Here is a 19,185-nt window from a genome sequence, read left to right as displayed (position 1 = left end):
AGATCAGTTATACAAGGGCTGACCTTTGGTGGATACACCTTTATACCTTTACACATTGCCTTTCTGCAGATTGGTGCAAGGATTGGTGGCTTTTGTGTGTTTTTTTTTTTTAAACATGAACCTTCAACAGTGAGCATCACAAAAATGCCTACCCTTATCAGCAAATACATTGCAAAAAAAAAAAAAACTCAAAGTGCCTGTGTTTTTCCTAAACTGTAGATTTCTGGATAACAGTCTTAGAGGCCTAATATTTCCTCTGAGAGCCTGTTGCTGCTGTGTCATGCAGTTGAGATATCAGTTGCCAGACAATAAATTAAATGTTTGGTACCCGACAAGAATGTATATCTTTTGAATCAATGTCTGTCTTGCATTAAGCTGTACGTCCGACTCATTGAATGTATTGATTCCTGTTTACGTTTAGATGCTAGAAAATCAGATGGAAGTGCGAAAGAAGGAAATAGAAGAGTTGGAAAGCCAGGCAAAAGCGCTGAGTCAGGAGGGGAAGAGCACTGATGAGGTTGATGGGCAGCGTGTAATCGTGGAGAAGAGGTTTGTACAATTACTGGCCCCTCTGAATGAGAGAAAGGATTACCTACTGGCCTCCAAAGAAATCCATCAGTTCAACAGGGATGTGGAAGACGAGATTGTAAGTATAGCGCACATTGATCATCCAGAGAAGTCACTTGGACATTCCTTTTTATCCTGCGATTAATTTTAGTTAAAATCTGTGTAACACTTTATTACCTTAAATATTCATTAAGAATGTCAAACCTACCCTAAAACGTTATTTATAGAAATGTAGATACAGTTCAAAGCGCATCTTAAGTAGGTTGATTGAAAATGTGAATACTCTTAATTCAACATTAAAACCCCTAGAATGTTTTTTTGCTCAATCTTTGTTGGAGAAAGTGTATTGTAAAAGCCAGAAACGTTCAATTTAGTTGACCATTACCAAATATGGCACCTGAGTGGCATACTTTGTGATCACACTAATCATTGTTCTGAATTCTTATGCTTAGCCTCTGTTTTATTCTCTTCTCAGCTGTGGGTTGAAGAAAGAATGCCTATTGCAACATCTACTGATCATGGTCATAACCTTCAAACCGTGCAACTACTAATCAAGAAAAATCAGGTAAACAATTATTAGTATTACCGTATTGAAATGTTATTCTAAATAAATGACATAGTGCTTAAAAGCAACTTAATGCTGATGCAGGAGTTAATTTACCATGGCAGCCTCTATCAGCATGTGGGCCATACAACAACTATGCTGTGGGGATTGCTTTTACTATTTTTTGTAGAACGACACACATCATTTCAAATATTTGGAACAGAACTAGTTTGCATACACAATCCTAAAAAAACTCTCCACTTTAAAGAAACCCCCTGAATGGCATGATATGTTTTTGCACAACCCTCGTGGCACCCAAACAGGTATAATTCACCCTCGAAGGGCTAGACTAAAACCACCAAGCCCATTTCATATATTTACACAAACTATAATCAGAGGGATTTGGGATGATGCAGGTGGGCCCTGATGCCATGTGACATGTAATCAGTGTCTCATGGACCTTGGAAGTCTAGCTTGTTTACCAGAGCTCCGGTTATACAGGTTTGCTTCAAACTTTGAAACACGTTTATTCTCGGAACCTAGCATAAACTGCTCAGTTTTTTCCCGACTATTCTAAAAAGTATATTTAGTGGTCACTGGTATCGAAAGAACATTAGTCATCTGTATACTCTTGAGTATATGCCAATAGCTCTCCTTAACTACTGAAAATAAAAGGGCAATTTGTGATCATTGCAGATTTTGGCTCTCAATATCTTCAGAGGCCTGTAGAGTGCGCCCCCTGAAGCCAGCATGTGGTGATGTTGACTCGAATTCTGATGACGCATCTGCATGTAAACTGAGGCAGGCAAGACCTGGTGTTGGTTCGGTCTAGGCCGTAAGACTTTCTGTTCAGAGGAATCCTGTATATCATTTACGACTCCAGTGTTACTGTAGAAAACAATTTTAGGTACATCTAGGCAGGTATTTAACGAAGAGAGCTTTTCTTCATTAGTAAGGGTTGGTATTATTGTAAATTTTATACTCAATTATTGGGTCTAGATTTCTGCAGCAAGACTTTAGAATTTAGTGTTTAGAACCTAAAACTATTTGTTGTGCAAGTGACGGCGATGTGCAGCTCTCTGGTCCCCACATGTTTCCACATTCACTTATGTGGGAGATGGAGCATTTACACTATATATAAAGATGCAAAGGAAGCATTACAACCACGTTGCTCTTTTTTAAGTTGATTACTCATCTTTTCAAACAATGTGACCTCCTATTATCGGTTTAACTTACGCACTTAATTAGAGTTGACATTGTATTGAAGATGGTCACATTGTGGTGGTCGGAACGGAATTATAATGGTAGTCCATTTTCACTCACGAAGTCGTAAATAATGAAGACAGAAAAAGGAAATGGATGCAAAGAGAAAACACATCTTTCTGGGGGGCCTACCTCACGTTTGGATCAAAATTGGTATTTTCCACTGTGCTTTCTTTGGCTTGCATTTCAAAAGACTAAAATATCCAAAATCATCTTGGTTTCAGACTTGAAAATGTAGGTGTTTTAAAATGGTGTTAAGTATGAATGTCATTTGAATGGACATAGAAATCGGATGTGTGATTTACTTTTGGAAACATATCATCAAATATTAGTACCAATGTAAAGCTAGACTATTCCCCAGTGGGCAAAGGAAGCTATGAAGCAGCAAGATTAACACGGGTATTACCAAAAGAAATTCCAATTAAACAAAAATTTTCACTAATTTCCAAGTAGCCTTTTCCAAATGAATTGCTGAACATTCCACAGCTCTTGTTTCAGCAACATGGGACCCAGATGTGCCTCACTTTGGTCATTAATACAAGGTGTTGGTGCTCTAGATCTTGATTAGGTCTTGGCGGTAAAGACACTGTTGAACCTCATAGACCAGCTGACAAATAGCTGCTGTGAGAAGTAAGGGTGTCTCAACATGTCTGACATTCGGAAGAAAAGAAATGTGCAAATTTACAGAATTATTCTTGTTTGACCACCATCAATTAATTACATCAGAAAATCATGTCAAAGAACATTTTGTTCTCAGATACTTTGCATGAAATCATAAGAGCGCAAAATATTTGGTTTAGTGAATTTGCCTTAAAATTCAGCACAATCCATTATTTCTATGTAACACAACAGTCTATTAGGTTTAAGATCGGTCATCAAATTTGTTGATGTCTTTCTTTGTTGAGATTCGCAAAAATTCTTGTTCAATCTATTACAGTTAAACAGAAAATTATTGTTGTACCAGGCCAAAACGGGCAGTTCTCATCACCAAAAGCAAACGGAGTGATCATGAAATCTTTCACCTAAAAAGTGTCACACAATGTTTTTATAGTACTAGTATTATGCAAGGTGTTGGATGGTGGAGTTAAAGTATTTGTTGACTTTTTGGATTGGGGCCAGTGTGGGGGTTGGTACAGCCCTCAACTACACCTCAAACCCCCGTCTTCATCTGTGAGTAATTCTTTGGGTACGCCCTCCTGCATGGATAAGATATCTTAATTATAAGTGCTACTCCTTTGGCTTTAGCTAACCTGTCAGTGTAATATTCTGTAAAACATTATTTAAGTCTGATGGACGTCCCCACTTTTGTGCTGTCACGTACTTGAATCACAGTGTGTTTTTGCGGGATCACACTTGTTGAAAGAAAAGTATGCTTGCGAGCGTATTTTCTTTATTTAGTGCGGTTACATGTTTACATTAGCAGACGTGGGTACCTGTGTGAATACATTAGATTTCTGCACAGCCCACCCTGTTCAGACGCTTTTAACTTTCGGTTTTCTTTTCTATTCAGACCCTTCAGAAGGAGATCCAAGGCCATCAGCACCGGAATGACGATATTTTCGAGAGGAGCCAAAATATTCTCAAAGATAGCAGCCTTAATGCAGAAGCTATTAAGCAAAGGCTTGCTGATCTCCAGAGGCTGTGGAACCTCTTGATTGAGGAAACTGAGAAGCGCCACAGGAGGCTGGAGGAATCGCACAAGGCTCAGCAATATTACTTTGATGCTGCAGAGGCTGAAGCATGGATGAGTGAACAGGAACTGTACATGATGTCCGAGGAGAAAGCAAAGGTAAAGGTTTTGATGGCTTAACATCACTGAATGTGAAAATAATGACAAGCGTGAGCTAGAGGGCCCCAACAAGTAAATTGTTTGTATAAGGTTTGCTCAACAGATGGATAATGCAAGGGCTTCTCCTCGGTGATGGCTATCTGTATCTCACTTTCAATGCCTGGCCTGTTTGTGGTTGGCAGCATATTTTGCATTTTTCCTCAACTTCTTATGCTGGAATTGGACTAAATTAGAAGGGAATTTAAGTGCACCATTTTCATTTTTTTCAATTCCCTCAGGATGAACAGAGTGCAGTGTCTATGTTGAAGAAGCATCAGATTTTGGAGCAGGCGGTGGAAGATTATGCGGAGACGGTGCATCAGCTCTCGAAGACGAGTCGAGCGTTGGTGGCAGACAGCCACCCAGAGAGGTTCATATTTTCCATGTGTGCTGTCAAACTGTTTCTCTTTTTCACAAATCGATAAATTAAGGGCTTTCACAGTTTGTTTTAGAAATCTTGGGCGGTCCCGGTAGCAGGTGTATCAGTCAGCCTAGTCACAAGGGAACTAGAATCCTTTTATTCTTTCCCGACGCCTACTAAATCAGCCCCACATCTCCCTTTCTGCAGAGCAGCTAACAGGAAGAGCGGCTCCCACACCAGCAGGAAAGGCTGGAGATGACATTTCTTTGTGGCATCAGGAGAGCGAGGTGTGGGCACCTTAATATTACTGGAGCTTAAAAATTTGGCTTAAAATGAGCTATGGTCCTAGAAAGGGGAGTTATGTGTTTGATAGCCCCACTCCTTGCGCGGCCCTTGACAAAACATGAGGTTTGGTCCCTGAATAGCAGTTATGGCTGATAAAAGGATGCCCCATCAGCAGGTCTCATTACAAGGAAGTAGAGGACAGAGAAGGGAGTGGCACCGCCTCACTAGGAGTCTTTTTTTAAAAATAATTATTGTATTGATGCTTTTTTGTTATGAATAAACAGGTAATACGTACCATATCGCTAGCTCTACAAAGTACAAATTTAAATGTACCATATCAAACAGCTCATTCTGTTGGGAGTCATTTTGTAGACTCTTAAGGTTTACAAAATGCTGGATGCGTCCCTGCTGCTTATGTCCACTGTGACCTAGATAATACTGTGAACCACTGTTTATATGTGGCATTAACGAATGCAGCAACAGCCTTGTGACTTTTATCTGGAGATAGTGGATATTGTCAGTGGATAAGTTCGTAGAAAGTGAATTAATAGACAGGTCTATCATGTCTGTATCACTTCAGAATGTTCCGCCCCCTACAACAAGAGGTACCCCACCTTAAATAGGTCCTGCTCTAGTTATCGGATTATAGAATACAGACATAAGCTGTTTCTCCTCCACAGCAGCTAAATAAAATGAAGACAAATAAGAATCGGTTATACATTAACAATATCAGCAATACTGAGGAAGTTAACTAGGTTTGCTCTGACAACTCTTGAACACGTCACCTACTTTAGCACCTTTGGTTTGTTTTTCTTAATCTGTATTTCACAATTTGCTTCACCTGGAAATCCCAATATTCGGAACGAAAAAGGCATTATCTTAAATCCGGTTCTTAAATGTCAGGATGATGAATGTGCTGTACTAAACATAGCAAATCTTAACATTTATTAATAATCTGAACAGAACATTCAGTGTCTTGTCTTGCAATGCAATTGCAGGCAACCCTTGGCTTATCATATGATGCCCCTATTTTTTAAAATGTTTTTGTTTTATTTATTTTTTAAATCTTTGGCTACAACATTCGAGGTTTGAGTAGTCGTTAGTCTTTGGGTACAGCTTTTATTAAATCGCGTGCCTCTGCATTGAAGTTTTACACAGACCCTTTACATTTCTTGCTTATTTTAAAATAATAGGGTCACATTTCCTCTAGTAACCAAGCAGAGGGTTCAGTTTACTTTGGTGCAACCCTTTCACTAGGAAAAGTGTTCTAAAGCTTATGTTGTGGTAAATGTTGCTAAGAAGACGCTTTATTTTTTCATCTTACCGCTTCGCGAAAGAATCTTATTGGTCCCATTTCTATTTATTTGTAGTGAGCGCATTAGCATGCGACAGTCCCAGGTCGATAAACTCTATGCAGGTCTGAAGGATTTGTCAGAGGAGCGAAGAGGCAAACTAGATGAACGGCATCGACTCTTCCAGCTCAACCGTGAGGTGGATGACCTGGAGCAGTGGATAGCAGAGAGGGAGGTGGTGGCTGGATCACATGAGCTGGGACAGGACTATGAACATGTGACAGTGAGTGCCTTTGCAATGCTATCAAAAGTGCATACTTCATTGTCTTCCTTTCATGTGTGTATGGTAGGTTCACAATGCTGGTCTTTAGATATTTGTTGATCTACAGGCAGTCTGTATTCCATCATCATCGCCATTTACTCTGTGATGCTGACATATCTGCTCTCATTCAGACGCTATAGTACAGCATCTCAGGAAAAAAGGTACTCCACAGATTACAGACAAAATGTCAAAATCATTTGCTATTTTGAAAGAGCAAAGTGAACCCAGTATTTTACAAGCACAATTAAACATTGTCTATAGTAGTCTCAATAGATATTGGACTTTATAAATAAATTTTTTGTCTTAAGGTGGTAGTAATTTATTCAAAAGTGGCAGTGGGGGAGGTTCATCCAGTGGCTGACCATGGATTTGGGTTAAAAGTTCTTTCTCACACCTGATCAGTGCTTACTGCGTACAAAAATAGGTGCCAAGGCCCTTGCCTAGAGGACACTTTAGCTTCGGCCACCATTGCACCTGCCATCACTGCCAACGACAGTACCACCACAACTAATAAGCATCACACTCTTAACAAGTGTGACAATTCAGACTATTCCAGGCTCCCAAAGCTTCGAGAATGGCCTGGACTGTTAACATTTTTTTAATGTTTATTAAATGAATAAATATCGGCTGTTGTGCTTATCTCTAAATTATATGAACAGCGCCACCATGTGGCAGACTGTCATAAGTGCAGGTGGTGACAACCGCTGAGCACTGGAAACCACCTGCTCACATTAAGCACTGCACCTCAGTAATGAGTGTGGCATCAAATCAATTTTAACGAGAAACAGTAATAACATACATGTGATCCAAACACCGTGTGTACTGATTGATGTTTGTGTTCACAACTACATTTTTGTAGCCCTTCCATTGTTGTATGGCTTAGGAAACTACAAGTGATGTGGAAAACAATCAAGTGCATATGCAAGTCACAGTTTTATAAAGAAAATGGTGACCTGAAAAATACTTTAGAAATGGACAGCACTTCAAAGGGAAAAGACTGAGATGGTGACTTATTCAAAGTGTACATTGCCCAACATATATAAATGTGAGCATTCATGTAGTTTTAAGCACAAGAACAGTCACCTTTAACCATCAAAAATAGGAAGGGTAGATCTCAACTAAAACAACAAACAAAATTCCCTTTTGTACCATGTCCTTATAACCATAGGACCTTAAACCACCATTTGCTATTTGAGTAAAACTTAGCAGTCTTGGTTGAAAAAGGCAATAATCTGTATAAATTTACCATAAATATAACAATATTTTGCAAATAGTTTAAGAACATCGTGTTTTTTAAATTTGATTTTGCATTAATTGATGTATAGACAGAGCTCTGAATTTAAAGGTTTTACATTGTGCTGTGTGTTAACAGATGTACATGTGCGAATCATTGATGTATTGGAAAGTGTTTGTAACCTGGATATGTAATGTTTAATGTGTTTATTAAATATTTGATTGTTTTGGTACAAAAATTAATAATTTTATAGAAACGTAGTGAGACAGAAATGAGTTGCATAACATTGTTATATTTAGTGCTGATTTTTACAGATTATTGCCTTTTCAACCAAGACTGCTTAGTTTTACTGAAATAGTAAACGGTGGGTAAGGTCCCATAATTACAAGGGAAGGATGTGGTACAACATATGAGCATAAAAGGGAATTTTGTTTGTTATAGTTGGGAGCATACAAGTAGAGCAGAGAACTACAACTATTGTCATTATTTGTTTAGGGTACAGCAGCCACTGATGGTGGACCGTTAGTGTCATGGTCATGCCAGAGCTAACATGTATGAATGGAAGAAGTTTGGGCTTGGTGTGCCCTGTATGGACAGAGTTAGATGTCTGTTTGTTTGCCACAGTTATCATACGATTTACTGTCAGCACACTTGGCTGTGCAGCTACACGTGCTCATATCACGTAAATATGTATTTTAAAGTATAGAAGTTGGATTTTCATACATATCTTTGAAAGCTCTGTGAGGTTGCATTACTTGACTGTCAGCTGAGATTTCAGTGCAAGTTAGAAACTAAGTTGGAAAGGCCAGTCAAAAGAAATGTTGGCTAAAATAGATTATATCTTTTTGCAAACACTACCACTAACATGACGTGTCTCCCAAAATGCATAGTGGTAGTTACCTGATAAAATGTACTATGGGTGACCATATCTATTCATATTAATGATAGATTTCACTTTAGTTCCAAAAATGTCTTAATTTAGTTTTGCACTTTGTGAAGAGCAGGCGCTTCTGGATTTCTTTCCATGAGTTTTGACTTTTCTTGGCTGGTGGAGATGCCGTTATGGTAAATTCTGACAGAAAGTCATCCATTTATATTTGCGTCCACACTGATGATAGAGTTTCTATTTATTAACCTCTACTGTGTAAATACTGTAAGCCAAAATAGATAAGGAGAAGGAAGCCTTAGCAAAGAGTTTAGAGGTAGAAAACATAACCAAAGGTAAATAAAAGAGAAAATGTCTGTTTTTTTTTCCACATAACGTATGCTGATGCTCCCTTAAGCAAGGGTTTCTTTTATTCTAAAAGTAAAAAATGATGATTTACCTAGAGGTCGCACTGTTGTAAAAATAAATGTAAATGTTTTCTAAAGGTCCTTCTTTGTTTTCATTTCAGATGTTACAGGAGAGATTCCGTGAATTTGCCCGTGACACTGGAAACATCGGTCAAGAGCGGGTGGACACAGTCAACCACATGGCAGATGAACTCATCAATTCTGGACATTCTGATGCAGCCACGATCGCTGAGTGGAAGGATGGTCTGAATGAAGCCTGGGCAGACCTCCTTGAGCTAATTGATACAAGAACACAAATTCTCGCTGCCTCATATGAACTTCACAAATTTTACCATGATGCAAAGGAAATTTATGGACGCATTCAGGACAAACACAAGAAACTGCCAGAAGAGCTTGGCAGAGACCAAAATACAGTGGAAACACTACAGCGGATGCACACAACATTTGAGCATGATATCCAGGCATTAGGGACACAGGTGAGTGCACTTAAGCAGGTATGAGTTATTTAGGATTTTTCTTCTGTGCTACGGGTGCCATCTGAGCTTGCAGGAGAAAGATTAGGAGTGCTGCAAGGAAGAATGACCAGGTGTAGCTGAATCCACTGAAGTCTGGTTAAGTGGTGTCCAGATCGTGATCTGTGAATTTAATTGTGTGACTTATGCATGGTCAGCAGCTGACTGATTTTATGGAGCCATCAACTGTTTAAGTTTCAAACCCAGTAGTTTCAGACCCAGTGATTGGGAGGATACGGAGTTTCATTTGCTTACCTAGTGTATTAAAGATCAAATCCCTTACAATGGAAAAGGGGACAAAGGTTAGTAAGGGGTGTGCAGCATCAGACTAAAAGAAGGCTTATCCGAAGGCAAAGGTTTGTAACTCATTCCTTAACTTTGGATAGTTGTTATGGTCTCAGGCTGGCTTAAAACGATTATCACAATGATTAGCTTATTGGATCTTTATGGGCTTTTCATTTTGTTTCTGGCTGACCTTTGGTGGTTGTTTTAAGGAAGACATACTTGATTTTAAATGATTGGTTGCCTGGACTCAATTTCTGGAGCAAATGTGGTATTTTCCCTTATTGAAAATGAAGATCATGCTGGTCCTTCTGTTGTAACATAGGTAAAAAGTCAGAGTTAGTTCACTCCCTTTTTGTGTCATGGTGAGAGGAATACAGTCACCTGTGTTTGATTGTAGATATTTGCTTCAATGCACTGACCAGACCTTCAGCGCTGGTCAATCGGTTGGCACATTAATGATTTCTTTATCTGAATTTCCAGCTAGCTGTAATGGCAAATTTGCATGAAGCCCCTTAGATGGGTGTCCCATTGGTTGAGCCCATGTCTCTGGCGATTTAAAGGGCTGGCATTGCCTTTTCATCATACTCTTAATGAAAATATTGTACTAGATTTCCCTACACCTCGAAAATATTATAAGCCACAACTGTGTTAGTGGGAGTCTTCTTCATAGTTAATTCTCATTAAAGCACCTTCCAGAAATTTGAACATTTTTATTTTGTCCCTATCATGAATGATATACCAACAGTACCATTGAACGCTTTTGTGTTTCTCCACAGAGAACATTTATTTGAACAAGCTCGGATGCAGAGACAGGGTAGAACCAGTGGGTCCTTAGTGGTCCCCTAAACAGTTGGGTTATTTGGCTTACCAGCTATGCAATGACCACTGAGATAATGGGCATGCATTTTCTGCCGTCTGCTCCCAGTAGCTAATCAACATTTCAAAGTTCAACATCCAAGGTCTAGAAAATTGAACACAATAGACCCTGCTCACCTGCCATCTTAACTTGCGTGCTGGAGGGTAGCTTGCTGCCCGTCCCATACAGTCTTGCACAAAAGTAACTTTAAAGCTGACGCGTTAATAGTGTTGATTTGCCTAAGCTATGCAAACATTGAGGGAGGTTTTACAGATCTTTCTTGAAGGTAGTGTTCCCTTGTAACAGTTGAAGCCACGAAAGATACTGTTTTTATGTGACAGCATTTCAGGAAAGTGACCTCACTTTATTAAATTTATGGCAATGTGTGAGGTGTCTTGCATGCAGCTTTACCTTAAGTTGAAGCTTACCTTCTTTTGAGATTTCTTGGTGGACGGGGCACAGGTAAGTGAAAGATACAGCAACCCAAAATTGGTTTCAATAATGTATTGTGTTGCATACATCATAGGAAGGTGAGTTAGGAATGGAAGAATTGCAGAATATTTTCCCCCATCACTATTAACAGACCTATTGATACCCAAATATTTATAATGTATACTATCATCACAAGAGAAATTTCTATTTGTCCACCTAAAATGGTGCTGTGATGCCCAAAAATTGATATTTCTTCTTGACTGCCTTCAGCTTTCCTGTATTTTGGCATGAAAAGGAGGTTGTCATATTGGAGACTACATTTTAAGGAGGATGCTCTGTTTAGGAATGATAACCACGACTTGCAATGGTGAAGCACCACCATAATTGAACCACTGGCAGCAGAAACCAGTGTCTTGTATGCCCTTGAGGGCAATCAGAATGTCCTCTTCACCACTGAGGGGGTCCACGTATTAGGTGGGTGTCAAATGCCCCATTTTGCCAAATCTCTGCTGTGAAATCCAGAAAATGGACAAAGGAGGAAATTCCAATACCCAGTTTGCCACTCTCCTAGACTTTCCACCACTCTAACGTCCTTTCTAATATCAGCAACATAGGGAGTAAGATGGAGGACCCATATAACTGAGACTGCGTTCCCTTGTACAGGCTGTGCTGCACCCGTCATCCCTAGCATGCACAGGAAGGAACTCCCCCCTCTTCCAGCACTCCTACTGTGGGGCTTTTGCTTAAGTTGACAAACTTTCTCACCATTTCCTCATCATGCAGAACACCAAGGGGCATACTCTGTTTTCTCTGGGGGTGGGGGGGGGGTAGGAGCCTATGCCACCTAGCCCTGTCACCTCCCTGCAACTCAGATTAAACATTACTAATGTCCATGCCCATTAATGAAGAACCCACATACTTCACTGGGATGTTTGCTATCAGTAAAAACCTCTCTTTTACAATATAATTCAGGTTCCTGGGTACAGCCAGACAATGGTATAGGAAATTGTGTTTCAGAATATCTGGGATGGGGCATTGGATGATCTGGTATATGGTGCAAGCAGTATAAGTAAACATGGATGTAGAAATATTTGACATCTCTTGAGTGCGAGAATTCTCTGTACTAATTTGCTTTAATGCACTTCAAGCGTGATGATGTTGGTGCATGGATAGATCAGAAAATGTGAGGTTTCACTGTTTCTGCAGGGATTTTGGTTTGTCTGGGAAAATCTTTGAAGGACTGCATTTTATTGTCATGATTTTTAGACGCAGTCTACCTCTTTTCACAGTGCACTCAGATGATTTGGAGTATATTTTTTTGAAGGAGTGCGGGGAACATCATGAAAAGAATGTTGTGTATTTTTTCAAGTTATTTCTGGCCTACTCCATGAATAATGACTTTTGGGTTGATGTGGAAATTATGAAATTCTTTTTAGTGCAGGAGGTGAAGCTCCGGGACTTCTTTCTGGCTGCCAGTCTCTTGCTGGTTATTGCAACACTTTAGAGAAAGGCTATTTTTTGTGTTTTGGCAGGGAAGTAGTAAAGTGGATTTTAATAGTTAGCTTTGGAGGTAAAAGTAGTTGCTGCTATTAACGTACAGCCTTTTAGTGGCTAAATGGAAGATTGACTAGAGAAGGCAGAGATAGTTATGGTTTGTGCAGACTGTGAATCTGATCTGACAGTAAATAATTTGAGGTGAGGATAATTGTGGGTTTTTGACCTTGGTGCTGAAAGTTATTGTTCCAGACAGCTGTGTGTAAGGCTTTCCTGAACTGTATAACTATTTTCCATTCAGGATGTTTCAGAAAGCTGATTGAAACAGGCAGAAAGAGTTCTCGTGTGTGGTATGTTTTTTTTATTCATAGATATTTCTTACCTTAGTCACCTATCAAATATTCCCTAGGCGCCTCATACTAGATTTGGAAAATTTCACAGCAGTGCTCCAGCGAGCCCCTAGACAGCAATGTCTGGTTCCACAGTGACTCCAGTGCCGACATCTGTATTGGCGCCAAGACCTGCACCTGTCCCTTTTTCATCCACGCTGGTTCTGATGTCGCAGGCACCGGAGGGAGATACTCTGCCGATTCCAATTACTGACTCTGAGCTGAAACAGTCTTGACCCTGTCTGAGACTGTGATCCTGCTTCACTCCGGCGCTTTCAATCCCACACAGTCAGATTCCGATAAAACACTCTGGGCCTGAATTGCAGTTTGCTGGACAGGTTACTCTGTCACAATTGGACTGCTATCCCATCCGACGTATTATGATGTCCATAGACTATTATGGGATCATAATTCGGCAGACGGGATATCCATCACATTTGTGCCGGAGTGACCCCTCCACCAAACTCTAAATCAGGCCTCTCCACCTCACACTGCACTTACCTCTGCCCTTTCGTGGCCTGGGACAGGGATCAGGCAGGCTATGTGCAGGTCACCAGGAGCACCGATCTTTGAAAGAGGCGGAGAGGTGCCATTTAAAGAACTTTATGCTTTTACATTGATCATACTAAAAGCCAATGGGTGGTTCATCAGCTTTTTGTGGGGTTCTCTTGGGCAAAGTGAGGTAAGGCGGTGCAGAAAAAGACTTTGTTAGAGTGAATAGTCCTCTACATTAAGATCTGTTCTGTCCTGGCCGAGAAGCAACCTCTGTAATAATTGAGGGCTCATTCCAACAGGACTAGTGTCAATCCCACTGCTTTGGCACAGAGTACATGTTCTTGACAACAGTCAGGCTGTGACTTGGTTGTCAGTGGACATGTTCACGAAGCACGACTGCCTTGACAGCCAGGTCCAATGAGACGGGAATTTTGCCCATTCAATCCTACAGAAATTTTTTGTTTGAGTCCACTCCACAAACCCCCTTTGGAAGATACTGCTTTGGCATCTATTCTAAAGGTGAGGAATCTGCGGTTATAAGTATCCTTCAGAAGAACAAGTTGCCTATGACCGAAAAAGCTCTTTCTTGTGGATACTCGTATCTATTTCTCTGCTCTCTCACCTCACAGTTCTGTTTTTACTATCCAAAATGTCCCAAATTAGAAATCTGCACACTCGTACTTCAGCATTTTTATGCTCTGCGTCAGTGGGTGTAGAAAGTGTCAAGCAAGTAACTGACCTCGGTGTGCAGGGGTGACACTTATAAATGTCTGTGCTCCATCACTTCGGGGGCAGAAAAAAACCAACATGGGGCTGCCCGGACCCACCTTGAGCTTGAGGCACTTGGGAGCCCTGCTGTGGATTATTGCAGATCTAGTCTAATCCTTGGGGAATAGTCTAAAGATGAGAAACGTGATTAGATTAAGTATTTACTAGAAGGAACTTTACCAAAAGTATGTAGCTTGTTTGTTGTTCATTTAGAAGTAACATTAGGCATAGGTACTACAGAACTGGTAGAGTAAGTGGTGGTTGGAAATGGAGGTAGCTATTGCAGAACATAGGCTATTAGACTGAAACCTGCAAGTCTATTCACCGTAGTTGCAGAGGAAGGACACAAAACAAGCAAGGGAGGGATTACTTGCCTGTGCCACTGCAGAGAAGTGGCAAAGCAGGACCCCCTAGAATACAGCCCGTGGAAAGTCTAGTGCTAATATTAGACAATCTTCTCCCTCCTGAGCTGCTTTATGCATATATAGTCACAAAAATGTCTTTTTATATCATTCCTTAGGCAGCAGCAGGTAAGAAAGCCGTGATAGTTGAAGTAAATGTCCACATTCTTCAAGAATCTTGAATATGCTAAGGATGTTGATGATGGGCATGTCGTTTTTTGTTATAGTGAAGAAAGTGACAGAACTGCTACTTTCGAACTCTGGTTCATGCAGTTTGTTATGAGCAGGGTTCGAGTATCTGCACTTTCTTAAAGGAATTTGGAGGATTTGATTTCCATGAGATTTCTAACCCTAGATTCCTCACTTTTTTAATATTCCCCAGGCGTCAGCCTGGATCCAGAGGCTTTTCAGTCGGTACCCCTGCACGCTGGTAGGTGGTTCCGACGGCTGTGCATCAATGTCATTCTGTGCCGAATGTGAAATGTGCCGTTCTATATATGTACCACCCATGGGTGCTGACATTAGTTCCTTTCTTTCTGTGCTGACAAGCATAGGTCTGGAGATGCCCCTCACTTCTTTGAAACAGAATTGTGGCAAAAAACGTCTACAGTGTGGAAGGAAATATGGCATCTCCCTTATCTACAGGGTTCAAACCCTGTGGGGAATGTTGCAAACAAATGTCTGTGACTGACTCACATGTGGTTTGCGTGCCTAGAGTCCGACCACACCTTCAAGGCCTGCAGTGATCGTGCCGTAATGTACTCCAAGGCCATTTGTGACAGCGAAACGTAGCTCTTTGTGGCAGAGTTAGCACAGCCAGACCCCATGCCCTGGTCAGTTGAGGTCTAAAGGTAGATCCCGGTCCTGCTCCTGAGGTTGCTCCCATGAGAGTTCATCATCACACTCTAAATTCTCTGGCAAAATCCAAGAACATTTATTAGGAAGTCCAAGCTGGCCTTCTGCCCCGTCCCACCACTCTCGATCTTTCAAGAAGGCATGAGTGTGTCATCATGCATCCAAAGCGCACTTCCAAAGTCACTTTACTTCAGAGTCGATTCTGACCTTTGTACTGTGGCAACTCTAATTTTCAGGGCTGTTAGTGATGCTGGAGCAAATTAAAGACTGCAAAGCCATGATGCTGCTTTTTGGAACATTACGTGCTTCCTCTGGCACACTTTTGAGCCCCGAGGAGGAGATGGACTGCCCAACTGAGATTCCACTGGTGGGTCTGCCCTCTGCACGAGCTGCAACTCTGTTTTTGCTCCGGGCACCATACCCACTTTGAGAATGGTTTCCTTCCCACGGCGCCATAACCAAAGCCGGAGCGCAATCTGCTGGTGCCGGCACCATGGTCACCAAATGACGACAGCCAGAGCTGCATGCTGCTTTATTTATCTACCCTTCTGATTCTGACACAGTGTTACCAAAAGTAAATAACGTTTTCTTCTGATAGGCTTCTATCACCTTTTGATTAGACACCAAAGCAATACCTTGTGGGTGGTGAGTCTGTGAACTAGCTCAAGCCAAAAAATCCTGAAGTACTAAGCTGGCAAAATACACTTACCGATAGACCTGGCTGGCTAGACAATGGTGTCTTGTGAATGTATGGAGTGACACCCTTGTACCACCCTGACAAATGTCCAGAACAGGCACCCTGTGCACCAGTGCCGTTTTAACAGCTTGGGCTCTGGTAGAATGAGCCCACAGACCATCAGGGGGTTGTTTTTGGCCATGTGCATAGCTGATCTTAAGACAGGTCGGATCCAACACGAGATGGTCCTTTTCTGCAAAATCTTACTTTTCTTTGCTCTACTCCAGAGATTCTGATAAAGAGCTGATCATCCACCCACTTTTTTTTGTGTGAAATCACTGTAGAAGCTGATCCTGTTGGTGAAGTCTCTCATTCTTCCTTAGCGGGGTCAGGTGGCGCAAAGAATGCCAGAAAGGTGATGTTCTGGCCAATATGAGGCACTACCTTCAGAAGGGAAAAGGCTCAAGTCCACAGAACATCCTTCTCTGGGTAGAACATGCTGTAGAGCACGTTAACAGAAAGAGACTTTAACTCACTCACCTGTTGCGCTGTTATGGTGGCAAGCAATACTGTCTTGAAGATAAAGAGCCAGAGAGAACAAGTGTGGAGAACCTCAAAAAGCAATCACATGAGGAATGTGAGGACCACATTTAAGTTTCATTGTGGCAAAACACAGAAGGAGCAACATATTTTGTTACCTTTTGAGAAACTGCGTCACAACTGGCGATTTACATAAAGAGGGCTGGTCCAGCAACCATAAAAAGACAGAGCCGACAGGTGCTTTTTAACAGGGCCTAAGGCAAGGTCTTCATGGACTAAGGACAACACAAGCAACAAAACATGGAGCAGTGTGGCTTGTAGTCGATCGATCTTTTGACAAGCACTAGGTCACAAACCTATCCCAGCAACAGGCATATACAGATTTGGTTGAGGGATGCCCGGCTGTCAAGACAACATCAGCACCTGTAAGGAAATGCCTCCTTGGCATGGTTGCCCCCTGACTTTTTGCCTTTGCTGATGCTATGTTTACAATTGAAAGTGTGCTGAGGCCTGCTAACCAGGCCCCAGCACCAGTGTTCTTTCCCTAACCTGTACTTTTGTATCCACAATTGGCAGACCCTGGCATCCAGATAAGTCCCTTGTAACTGGTACTTCTAGTACCAAGGGCCCTGATGCCAAGGAAGGCCTCTAAGGGCTGCAGCATGTCTTATGCCACCCTGGAGACCTCTCACTCAGCACAGACACACTGCTTGCCAGCTTGTGTGTGCTAGTGAGGACAAAACGAGTAAGTCGACATGGCACTCCCCTCAGGGTGCCATGCCAGCCTCTCACTGCCTATGCAGTATAGGTAAGACACCCCTCTAGCAGGCCTTACAGCCCTAAGGCAGGGTGCACTATACCATAGGTGAGGGTACCAGTGCATGAGCATGGTACCCCTACAGTGTCTAAACAAAACCTTAGACATTGTAAGTGCAGGGTAGCCATAAGAGTATATGGTCTGGGAGTTTGTCAAACACGAACTCCACAGCACCATAATGGCTACACTGAAAACTGGGAAGTTTGGTATCAAACTTCTCAGCACAATAAATGCACACTGATGCCAGTGTACATTTTATTGAGAAATACACCACAGAGGGCACCTTAGAGGTGCCCCCTGAAACTTAACCGACTATCTGTGTAGGCTGACTAGTTTTAGCAGCCTGCCACAAACCGAGACATGTTGCTGGCCCCATGGGGAGAGTGCCTTTGTCACTCTGAGGCCAGTAACAAAGCCTGCACTGGGTGGAGATGCTAACACCTCATCCCAGGCAGGAATTGTCACACCTGGCGGTGAGCCTCAAAGGCTCACCTCCTTTGTGCCAACCCAGCAGGACACTCCAGCTAGTGGAGTTGCCCACCCCCTCCGGCCAGGCCCCACTTTTGGCGGCAAGGCTGGAGAAAATAATGAGAAAAACAAGGAGGAGTCACTGGCCAGTCAGGACAGCCCCTAAGGTGTCCTGAGCTGAAGTGACTCTAACTTTTAGAAATCCTCCATCTTGCAGATGGAGGATTCCCCCAATAGGGTTAGGATTGTGACCCCCTCCCCTTGGGAGGAGGCACAAAGAGGGTGTACCCACCCTCAGGGCTAGTAGCCATTGGCTACTAACCCCCCAGACCTAAACACGCCCTTAAATTTAGTATTTAAGGGCTACCCTGAACCCTAGAAAATTAGATTCCTGCAACTACAAGAAGAAGGACTGCCCAGCTGAAAACCCCTGCAGCGGAAGACCAGAAGACGACAACTGCCTTGGCCCCAGAAACTCACCGGCCTGTCTCCTGCCTTCCAAAGATCCTGCTCCAGCGACGCCTTCCGAAGGGACCAGCGACCTCGACATCCTCTGAGGACTGCCCCTGCTTCGAAAAGACAAGAAACTCCCAAGGACAGCGGACCTGCTCCAAGAAAAGCTGCAACTTTGTTCCAGCAGCTTTAAAGAACCCTGCAAGCTCCCCGCAAGAAGCGTGAGACTTGCAACACTGCACCCGGCGACCCCGACTCGGCTGGTGGCGATCCAACACCTCAGGAGGGACCCCAGGACTACTCTGATACTGTGAGTACCAAAACCTGTCCCCCCTGAGCCCCCACAGCGCCGCCTGCAGAGGGAATCCCGAGGCTTCCCCTGACCGCGACTCTTTGAACCTAAAGTCCCGACGCCTGGGAGAGACCCTGCACCCGCAGCCCCCAGGACCTGAAGGACCGGACTTTCACTGGAGGAGTGACCCCCAGGAGTCCCTCTCCCTCGCCCAAGTGGAGGTTTCCCCGAGGAATCCCCCCCTTGCCTGCCTGCAGCGCTGAAGAGATCCCGAGATCTCTCATAGACTAACATTGCGAACCCGACGCTTGTTTCTACACTGCACCCGGCCGCCCCCGCGCCGCTGAGGGTGAAATTTCTGTGTGGACTTGTGTCCCCCCCGGTGCCCTACAAAACCCCCCTGGTCTGCCCCCCGAAGACGCGGGTACTTACCTGCAAGCAGACCGGAACCGGGGCACCCCCT

The 19,185-nt window shown here is 42.6% G+C and overlaps 1 protein-coding gene across 4 annotated transcripts in view; it reads left to right on the top strand.

Moving 5' to 3' along the window:
• Positions 1 to 19,185, top strand: part of SPTBN1 (spectrin beta, non-erythrocytic 1) — a 502,311-nt gene that overhangs the window by 374,463 nt on the left and 108,663 nt on the right. For all 4 annotated transcript variants that reach the window (XM_069234188.1, XM_069234189.1, XM_069234190.1 and 1 more), the window contains 6 exons: positions 422 to 646; positions 1,043 to 1,132; positions 3,885 to 4,163; positions 4,442 to 4,572; positions 6,219 to 6,423; positions 9,091 to 9,465. In XM_069234188.1, the coding sequence (XP_069090289.1) occupies positions 422 to 646; positions 1,043 to 1,132; positions 3,885 to 4,163; positions 4,442 to 4,572; positions 6,219 to 6,423; positions 9,091 to 9,465 (1,305 nt within the window). The remainder of the gene's footprint in view (positions 1 to 421; positions 647 to 1,042; positions 1,133 to 3,884; positions 4,164 to 4,441; positions 4,573 to 6,218; positions 6,424 to 9,090; positions 9,466 to 19,185) is intronic.

The sequence above is a fragment of the Pleurodeles waltl genome, chromosome 5, assembly GCF_031143425.1.
Source record: "Pleurodeles waltl isolate 20211129_DDA chromosome 5, aPleWal1.hap1.20221129, whole genome shotgun sequence".
Taxonomy (NCBI): Eukaryota; Metazoa; Chordata; class Amphibia; order Caudata; family Salamandridae; genus Pleurodeles; species Pleurodeles waltl.
The sequence above is the reverse complement of the archived record's forward strand: the minus strand, read 5'-3'. Positions and strand labels throughout refer to the sequence as shown.